Source organism: Schistocerca cancellata, chromosome 3 (genome assembly GCF_023864275.1).
Source record: "Schistocerca cancellata isolate TAMUIC-IGC-003103 chromosome 3, iqSchCanc2.1, whole genome shotgun sequence".
NCBI lineage: Eukaryota > Metazoa > Arthropoda > Insecta > Orthoptera > Acrididae > Schistocerca > Schistocerca cancellata.
Window position 1 is genome coordinate 945,774,834 of NC_064628.1, and position 10,888 is coordinate 945,785,721.

At 41.6% G+C, this 10,888-nt stretch overlaps 1 protein-coding gene across 1 annotated transcript; it reads left to right on the forward strand.

Moving 5' to 3' along the window:
• The first annotated feature begins 6,095 nt into the window (after positions 1 to 6,095).
• On the forward strand, positions 6,096 to 8,690 carry LOC126176672 (uncharacterized). The gene is given in 2 exon segments (XM_049923832.1): positions 6,096 to 7,297; positions 8,679 to 8,690. Coding segments are annotated over 2 exon segments (1,170 nt in total). The 5' UTR covers positions 6,096 to 6,139.
• The last annotated feature ends 2,198 nt before the right edge of the window (positions 8,691 to 10,888 follow it).

Genomic DNA, 10,888 nt, shown 5'->3' on the forward strand with positions numbered 1-10,888 from the left:
CATCGCTGAAGACGACACGTCTCCATTGGTCCCTCCATTCACGCCTGTCGCGACACCACTGGAGGCGGGCTGCACGATGTTGGGGCGTGAGCGGAAGACGGCCTAACGGTGTGCGGGACCGTAGCCCAGCTTCATGGAGACGGTTGCGAATGGTCCTCGCCGATACCCCAGGAGCAACAGTGTCCCTAATTTGCTGGGAAGTGGCGGTGCGGTCCCCTACGGCATTGCGTAGGATCCTACGGTCTTGGCGTGCATCCGTGCGTCGCTGCGGTCCGGTCCCAGGTCGAAGGGCACGTGCACCTTCCGCCGACTACTGGCGACAACATCGATGTACTGTGGAGACCTCACGCCCCACGTGTTGAGCAATTCGGCGGTACGTCCACCCGGCCTCCCGCATGCCCACTACACGCCCTCGCTCAAAGTCCGTCAACTGCACATACGGTTCACGTCCACGCTGTCGCCGCATGCTACCAGTGTTAAAGACTGCGATGGAGCTCCGTATGCCACGGCAAACTGGCTGACACTGACGGCGGCGGTGCACAAATGCTGCGCAGCTAGCGCCATTCGACGGCCAACACCGCGGTTCCTGGTGTGTCCGCTGTGCCGTGCGTGTGATCATTGCTTGTACAGCCCTCTCGCAGTGTCCGGAGCAAGTATGGTGGGTCTGACACACCGGTGTCAATGTGTTCTTTTTTCCATTTCCAGGAGTGTATGTGTTCAGCATTCGAGAGACTAATGAGAGAAAGGCTGAAAGATTTCAGCATCGATGACGACGGGCAATTGCGTGGTCATTGTGAATCTCAAGCACAAATTGATGTACTTCTGATCCAGCTGAAGTGCGTCGGCTATTCGTACTCGGTGAGAAGAAGCGCCCAGCAGCCAAAATCTTCAGATGCGTCAAGGAGTAAGTGAATAAGTGTCTCATTTTATTTTAGTTTTGATGAACTGTGTTACAATTTAGAAATATTGTTAAAATAGTTTATTGTTCTCATATCGTACCATGTGGTCATGAAAACATGCAAATTGAATACTTAATGTTTTCTTGTTTAAGAAGATCATCTAATTAGTTACCCATAATGAAGTAAATATTCATAGTTTTGTCCAGTTTTCCAACCCCTTATTTAGAAACAATTTATTTCTGATTTTGCAGGTGGTCCAAAATTTTTCTTCAGACTTAAGAGTGGGAGCGTGGTAATCCGATTTTTCGGATATCCTTCCTCAGTGGAAAATGGAAGTCACCGGGAATGTATTCTTGGCCCGAAGTACTACAAAGCAAAGAAAGGGGTTCCTATTCCAGATCACCTGGTTTGTAACGTCGTGCTATGTTTCATCTGCCTAGTAGTAGACCCTGTTAAGCGATAGCTTATAGTACAAACTAAGAAAAGTATGCATACCAGTAGCATTTATTATCTTGCATTATTAGGTTGCAAGAATTAAGACTACAATTATGCTGGAAGCTAATTTTTGTGGGTAGTCCTATTATTAAATATTGTCCGTTATAAAATAATCTTTTTTTGTATAATGGATGAAATCAAAGTGTACTAGAAAACAAACAAATATTCTTAAGGTGTCACCACAATACAGTGATATTTTTTTACTTGCTCTTATCACTGTCAATATATTGTGCTTAATTAAATGTACCATATTTCAAAACAGGTGAATTAACAATATTAAACACTGGTAATTAACAACAACGCTTGCGTCATTAAGGGATTGTGGAATATCGATGTTGCGATCTCGTGATAACGATATATATTGAACTGGTGAATGTCGTAGCGTGGGAAACTGGTCAATTTCATTACCACAACCTTTATTGAGGTTTCACATTCGCTGGCTTCGCCAGCTCACAACGAAACTGTTGCCTCCAAACCTAACCTAAACCTTGGGCTGCGCTACAGATCAGTCTGTCACCACATTTTAGCCTTTTTCATTTACGTAATACGTTCAAGGTCTAATGTTTATATCCACGTCACATTGAAACACATACTCGATATCCGGCTCCATGGCAGTCGCTACATCGATATCCCATAATCCCTTAATGATGCAAGCGTTGTTGTTAATTACCTAAACACTTTTGTAATTTGCATATAAATTGAAATAGTAGGCTAATTTTGAAGAGTTCATGCGTGGGGCTACATATCAATAATTCAGCCAATGTCGCAGATTGTTTTTAATTTTTAAGGAGAGGGAACAAAAATATTTCATGGGAGAAGTTAGGATGTAAGTGGAGAGTACCCTACCTTCTGTGATTTTTTAAAAATTGAAAACACTGATGATAAAGTGTGACCTTGGCAAGAGTATCAATATGTAGCCCCGTGCATGGATTCTTCAAAATTACTATAATATACAGGTCTTGTTTTAGCTAACATCTCTTACAAAAATTTGTTACCGTTTTCTTCATTTGATAATATGCTGACTCACATTATGGCATTGTTTTTTCCTGTTAAGTTGTAGCTGGTTAAATCTAGTCTCAAGTTACTGTTTAGGCCTGTTGGTTAAATATAAGGAATCATATGTTCTGTCTAGACACCCCTTTAGTAAATATGGCCCTGGCTTCTTTAAACCTGTGGATTTCTTCCACAGTGGAAAAGTACTTGTGTATTTATTTAATCTGTCTTTGCCTTATTTTGCATTATGTTGAATGCGTTGCTGAAATACTCGTATGAATCTGATAATTTGAGGTCCAAGTTAATGTCCTTTTGTGGTTGATTTGGGTAGAGCTTCACTTTGAGATGTTCTCTTAGTTCACAGCAGATGCTGGCCTGTGTGGTTAACTTTTAAGTGAGGTCAACCAAAAGTTGGGATTACACCCAAGTGCATTGATTAATGGTGTAACTGTCACTTAATGTCATGGTGATGCAGATCTTTTGAGCTGGATTGTGTTTGTAGCTGGCATGTTACAGTATTTGATGGTGCACACTTGTTGGATGTTTGTTTCAGAGTTGTTTACGCATTTATTAGTCATTTGATGGTGTAGTTGAGTGTGTCATAGCCGTGTAGCATTTGTATATGTGGTTTAATAAATGGCCATAATGTGGAAGTGCAACTTACTTTTCGATCCATCCTCATATATATTAAAATTGGTGACTATGCAGGATTTTAAGAATTTCTCAGGTTTTCTTGTTAGTGTTTGGTAATACTGGATTGCAGGTGGTAGGTACTTCAGGTATTGCTTTATCATCATTGATTCTGTTAACTTTTTGATATTAGTTATGTTATTGAGTTTTGGTTTGTTGTACTGTGGAGTTCATTTTAGATAGGATAAGTAAAGGTTTTGATAACTGACATAACAATGTCTGTGTTGGTGTTTGGTGCTGTGGAATTCATTTTAGACGCAATAAAAGTAAAGTAAAATTTGTAACATCTGGTTTTGGAGTTGAATTTGGTTTCATGGTATCAAGAGATTCACTTGAGCCGTATACAGCTGAAGTAAGGTTATCGTGTCATCTTGGTGACACCACAGGTCAAAGTGGGTGCAATGACTTTAGGTAATACCTTAGTGCTAGCCAAAATGTTAGTGGCCGTACCCCTTAACTGCATTGTGGAAGCAATGCATTGCAAGCTATCTGAGCACGTATCCTGCATGAATATTCTATGCCAAACCTGTTTTAATACCTTCTGTGATTAGCAGCAGTCTGTTTGAGTAGGCTTTTTTGTACCTTTGAGTTGCTGTTTTTATTGGTTTCATCAAGGAGGCAAGTGTAGATTCATCCTTACTTGTTATGCTGGAGTCAATTACATTTTTTCCAATTAACTTAAAATTCCAGAATGAGATTGGAAGGTAGGAGACGAGGTACTGGCAGAAGTAAAGCTGTGAGGACGGGGCGCGGGTCGTGCTTGGGTAGCTCATTTGGTAGAGCACTTGCCCGGGAAAGGCAAAGGTCCTGAGTTCGAGACTCGGCCTGGCACACAGTTTTAATTTGCCAGGAAGTAACTTAAAATTATTTTTGTGTAGTTTTATTCACACAGTTTGTAGCTGAGTCCTACACCAGTCATTTCGAAATGTGTAGATCGTTTTTTCGTTCCTTTACACTGGAACATTTAGTTTTGAAAGCACAGTGAAGAGAAAGAAACATTTAAACCACATTGACCAGAATCAATAAAATGTTGTTTTTTAATTAATTTTTGTTTTTTACTTCAAGGCTGACCATATGAAGCCCAGGAAGAGACTCTGTGTTATGGACACAAAGAAAAGTGGCTGCCCAGCTACATTCTCTGTTAAATGTATCCGGGTATACCCTGGATATTCAATTGAGTCAGAGGGGGCTCATCCTAATATTAAGAAAAAGGTGAGTTTATTTAAACTTTAACATACTTGAATATACACTCCTGGAAATGGAAAAAAGAACACATTGACACCAGTGTGTCGGACCCTCCATACTTGCTCCGGACACTGCGAGAGGGCTTACAAGCAATGATCACACGCACGGCACAGCGGACACACCAGGAACCGCGGTGTTGGCCGTCGAATGGCGCTAGCTGCGCAGCATTTGTGCACCGCCGCCGTCAGTGTCAGCCAGTTTGCCGTGGCATACGGAGCTCCATCGCAGTCTTTAACACTGGTAGCATGCGGCGACAGCGTGGACGTGAACCGTATGTGCAGTTGACGGACTTTGAGCGAGGGCGTATAGTGGGCATGCGGGAGGCCGGGTGGACGTACCGCCGAATTGCTCAACACGTGGGTCGTGAGGTCTCCACAGTACATCGATGTTGTCGCCAGTGGTCGGCGGAAGGTGCACGTGCCCGTCGACCTGGGACCGGACCGCAGCGACGCACGGATGCACGCCAAGACCGTAGGATCCTACGCAGTGCCGTAGGGGACCGCACCGCCACTTCCCAGCAAATTAGGGAGACTGTCGCTCCTGGGGTATCGGCGAGGACCATTCGCAACCGTCTCCATGAAGCTGGGCTACGGTCCCGCACACCGTTAGACCGTCTTCCGCTCACGCCCCAACATCGTGCAGCCCGCCTCCAGTGGTGTCGCGACAGGCGTGAATGGAGGGACCAATGGAGACGTGTCGTCTTCAGCGATGAGAGTCGCTTCTGCCTTGGTGCCAATGATGGTCGTATGCGTGTTTGGCGCGGTGCAGGTGAGCGCCACAATCAGGACTGCATACGACCGAGGCACACAGGGCCAACACCCGGCATCATGGTGTGGGGAGCGATCTCCTACACTGGCCGTACACCACTGGTGATCGTCGAGGGGACACTGAATAGTGCACGGTACATCCAAACCGTCATCGAACCCATCGTTCTACCATTCCTAGACCGGCAAGGGAACTTGCTGTTCCAACAGGACAATGCACGTCCGCATGTATCCCGTGCCACCCAACGTGCTCTAGAACGTGTAAGTCAACTACCCTGGCCAGCAAGATCTCCGGATCTGTCCCCCATTGAGCATGTTTGGGACTGGATGAAGCGTCGTCTCACGCGGTCTGCACGTCCAGCACGAACGCTGGTCCAACTGAGGCGCCAGGTGGAAATGGCATGGCAAGCCGTTCCACAGGACTACATCCAGCATCTCTACGATCGTCTCCATGGGAGAATAGCAGCCTGCATTGCTGCGAAAGGTGGATATACACTGTACTAGTGCCGACATTGTGCATGCTCTGTTGCCTGTGTCTATGTGCCTGTGGTTCTGTCAGTGTGATCATGTGATGTATCTGACCCCAGGAATGTGTCAATAAAGTTTCCCCTTCCTGGGACAATGAATTCACGGTGTTCTTATTTCAATTTCCAGGAGTGTATTTTTTAATCAGTGGTTGTCTACATTCAGTTTGAGACCATTAGTAGTTACCTGCTATAATTAAGTCTATTGTGTTACAGGTTTTGGAAAGCTTGAGAGAGGCTTTGGTGTCCCCAAATCAGCCCACAAGCTTTCTTAGATTTCAAAAAAATGGCTCTGAGCACTATGGGACTCAACTGCTGTGGTCATAAGTCCCCTAGAACTTAGAACCACTTAAACCTAACTAACCTAAGGACATCACACACATCCATACCCGAGGCAGGATTCAAACCTGCTACCGTAGCGGTCGTGCGGTTCCAGACTGTCTCTTAGATTTCATGTGGTTGCTTCACCAGTAGGCTCACACGCACACACAGTATTGAAAGTGTCAAAGTTACTGCAGAAATACACCCTATGCTAGCAAATGAAATAGGAAATGTTGTTAAAGAAGGAACAAGATTGGTACCAGTAATCAAATTACATCTTGACAATTTTGTCAAGACAAATTTCGGTGCAACCACCATGCCAGATCGTGACAATGTAATGTTTTATCCCTCAGATAAAACGATTTATAGTCATATGTATAATGCTATATTGAAAATGAAAAATACAACAATTGATCAGGATGGTCTGCAGATGAAAGTTAGTGAGTGGAAGAAAGAGTTGTCAGGTGGCAATATCTATTTTAGACCTTGTGCAAAGGTAGATGGAGAGGTACAGCCACTACTCTTTTGCTACCAGACAGCGTGGCAAGTGGAATTATTAAGAAAGTATGGGACAGTATGCTTGCTTGATGCGACATATAAAACCACTAAGTATGACATTCCACTGTTTTTCATAACAGTGAAAGCAAATGTGTGCTATTTAGTTGTAGGTTTCTTTTATGTTCAGGTAGAAGACACACAATCCATTTGTGAAGCATTAAATATTTTCAAGGAGTGGAATGTGGTCATGAGTCCTGCATACTGGGTAACTGATTTCTCATAATCCGACATAAATACTATTCAGGCAGTATTTCCCTGCTCTAAAGTGTATCTATGTTCATTTCACAGGGAACAAGCTTGGAACAGGTGGTTACCTAAACATGTTAAAGAACAAGAAGACAGAGAGACAATAGTTAATCAGTGGAGAAGAGTTGCAGCATCGTCCTCCTTGCAACAGTACAAAGATAATTTAGAAAAAATGAAAAATCATCATGTTTTTGAAGGGAAGGAGTCTGCATTAAAATATTTTGAGAAACAATGGGTCCTGGTCCATCATAGATGGGTGATAGCTTTTGAGCACAAAGGCATGTTTGCCAATATAAACACAACAAATAGTGCTGAAGCAATGAATAGGTTGGTGAAATATTCACACCTTCATCAAAGAACAGATACAACAATAACAGGTGTTATTACAGTTTTAGTCCATCGTTACCTGCCTAGCCTCATTGAAAAGTATTGTAAATTAAATCCTGCCATTAAGTCATACAATAAGATGATCCCTGTATTCCTGCATAGGAAGACACTCGACTTCACAAGGCATGTAATGAAGCGATATGAATCAGTTGAAGTTGATTTTAGTGCAGAACAGGTAACAATGGTAACTACGGGATTGTTTCATGTAAAATGTGCAGGAAACGAAGGCTCTCATTACACAGTAAACTTCGAAAAACCTGATTGCTCTTGTCCAGATTTCCAAAAGTTCAAGTATCCTTGCAAGCACTTCTGTGCCTTTTTTTATTTCTCAGAATGGGGATTTCACTAATTGAATTTCAGTTATAGGACTAGTCCATTGATTTGCTTGGATGAAACATATGGGTTTGGCTCACGAGGCAGTTGCAGTACAGAAACCAGCACTGAAAGAAATGACTTGCAGGATACCACCCAAAGTCATGAAACAAATGAATAGCACATTCCTGAAACATCAAATGGTAACTCAGCAGTGCATCAACGGGCAAGAGAAGTGTGTAAGAATTTCATAAATCTGACATACAAATGCAGTAATGAAACAGCTAATAAAATGATTGAACACCTCACAACCGTGCAACATGACGTAGAGTTATCAAACCCTACAGACAATGGCCTTCCATTAGCAGTGGCATCAACTTCAAAGTGGCAAAAATATACTTGTGCACTCTGAAAAGCCAACAGAATGTGAGGCACCGAATGGTCGCCCATCCAAGTGCTGTCCACACCCAGTAGTGCTTAACTTCAGTGATATGAGGGGAACCGGTGTATCCACTCGGCCAAGGCTGTTGGCTTTGCTTTATACACAATAAATCTTTTGGCATTATGTATAATGTAGATTTGGCATGAGCCTTATGTTAAAAGATTAAACTGTAGAGGGTACATTTTTTTTCTAGTATTCAGATTTTACTGGTGATGTTCATTTTTTACAACTTTCATTGCTAGCAATAGGTGTAAGAATTCAAAGTGCATTCCACTTACTGTAATCTGTGCAGAGCTGTTCAATAGGTACAAAGAACCACAAACTGGAGTGCAAAGTGTCTGAATGTTCTGTGATGCTTCTACTTTAGAACACACCAATATGGAGCTATATGATAACGTGAGTAAATTCAATTACACACACAGTATGTGAAAAATCGTTTGAATTGTCTGTCACTGGCAAAAGAATTGTAAGCAAATTGCACATAGATACTAATGTTGCATGTTGACTAGGTGTAACAAAGTAAATGCAGCTTTAAAAATATTTACTTCAATTTTGTGTATAAGTAGTTAGTGTTGATGTTCTTTAGAAATACTTCCAGCCTATTGTGATCTGGCAGCTTTAGTGAGTAAAATTGTGGCATTAAAGGTAGCCCATATCATAACACGTTCGCTGTAGCTGATGCTTAAAAGTGTTCACACACATCTCTACCTCAGTGCTTGCATTTTTGCTGTTGTATAGTTTGTATGCTGCTTAAGCAACTGTTTTTAACTAATCTAATTGAAATCTCTGTATTGTGTTACAGGTATGGAGTTAATGAAGATTCCACAGGGCTTTAATCAAAAGAAAAAGTTCTAAAGCAACTGGAAACATATAAATGTTATCATTATCAACAGAAATGAAACTTTTTTTAACTTATTGAGAAGCAGACCAGATCATATACCCCCCTCTTGTTTTTTCAGGAATGTGCTGGTTCTTTTGTGATTTCTGCTGGTATCCTGTAAGCCATGTGTTGCAGTGCTAGATTTTGTACTGTAACTGCTTTAGGTGCCAATTTGTGAAATCCCCATTCTGAGAAATGGAAAATGGCACAGAAGTTCCTGCATGGATAGTTGAACTTTCGATAATCTGGACAAGATCAGGTTTTTCGAAGTTTACCATACAATGAGTCTTCAGTTCCTGCACATTTTACACTAAACAATCCTGTAGTTACCATCATTACTGATAATGCACTAAAATCGACAGAATTTAATTTAAAATACTTTTTGATAAGACCTGGGAGGTAACTATGGACTAAAACTGTAATAAAACCTATTAATGTTACATTTGTACTTTGCTGAAGGTGCGAATATTTCACCAACCTGTTCATTTCTTCAGCACTATTTGTTGTGCATATACTGGCAAACATGTCTGTGTAGTTAAAAGCTTTTACCCATCTATAATGCCCTGGATCCCACAGTTTTTCAAAGTAATGTAATACAGACTCCTTCTCTTCAAAAACACTATGAATTCTCGTTTTTCGTAAATTAACTGCCCTCCACAGTTTAACAATTATGTCTTTCTTGTTCTTTTGCATGTTTTCATAACCACATCCTTCAAGCCAGCCAGCCTTCCCCCCCCCCCCCCCTCAACCAGGGGGCCTGCAGCACTTTTGTGGGCACATGTGTGGTGTCCTTTTATCTATTAAACTAACCAACCTCCCTGTGAAATAAACATAGATACACTTTAAAGCAGCGAAGTACTCCTTGAATTGCATTTATCTCAGACTCTGAGAAATTGGTAACCCAGTATTCAGGATTTATGTCTGTATTCCATTCCTTGTAAAAATATTTAGTGCTTTACAAATTTATCTTGTTTCTTCTACCAGAAGATAAAAATCCTACCTCTAAATAGCACACTTTTGCTTTCACTGTTATACAAGCATACTGTTCCATACTTAGTAGTTCAATTTGCCATCTAGTCTGGTAGCATAAGAGGAGTGGCTGTACCTCACCATCTACATCTGCACAAGGTTGGAAATAGTCACCTGTTAATTCTCTTCCACTCAATGATCTAATTTTGCAGAGCATCGTAATCATTTGTAGTTCTTTTAGTTTCAAAAACTGCTTGTTATATAGGAAAAAAAATGGTCCAAGGAGTAATACATGTAGTTTTAATGTGATCTGGTCTGACGTTTTCAGCCATGGATTTACTTTGGAGATCCAAAAAAGAATTGTACGTGCTGAAGAAGGAATTCTGTTAGTATTAAGACACTGTGAAAGCTCAATTGTTATCAAATTGGTGTTGTTATAGGACATGGGTGACAATGAAAATCAGTGGCTGCCTACCGCCTAATCCAATGACTTGCCATTGTGTTACTGAAAACTCTAAAATAAAACTGAAGTGCCGGCTGCGGTGGCCATGCGGTTCTAGGCGCTCCAGTCCGGAGCCGCGCTGCTGCTACGGTCGCAGGTTCGAATCCTGCCTTGGGCATGGGTGTGTGTGATGTCCTTAGGTTAGTTGGGTTTAAGTAGTTCTAAGTTCTAGGGGACTGATTACCACAGCAGTTGAGTCCCATAGTGCTCAGACCCATTTGAACCATTTTTTGAACTGAAGTACCAAACATGCAAAACATCTTCAGTTCTTTTTCGCTGTACTCCATAAAACATGTGTTAATTATTTGATTTTTTCATGGAATAAACAAACATGTGGGTAAGACTTTTAAAATGTGCTGTGATAACCAGTGCAGACTGTGTTCATTTGTCTGCTGTTTCTTCTGGTATGACACTCTTATCATTAACTATTCCTTTCAGCCATGTGATTGTTTTGTGCACACCTTTTTATGCTATTTTCCATGAAATGCATCTGTAGCATCGTACTTTTACACATGATTGTTATCTGTTATACAGAAGTAAGCAATTTAGTTATATGTTGAAGGGCTTTGTGCTCTTTATAGACTTTGGCAAGATATGTGTTACCTTGTGCTGAGTAATATCCTGAACTGCTTAATAATTGTTGAAATGCCTGGATGTGTAA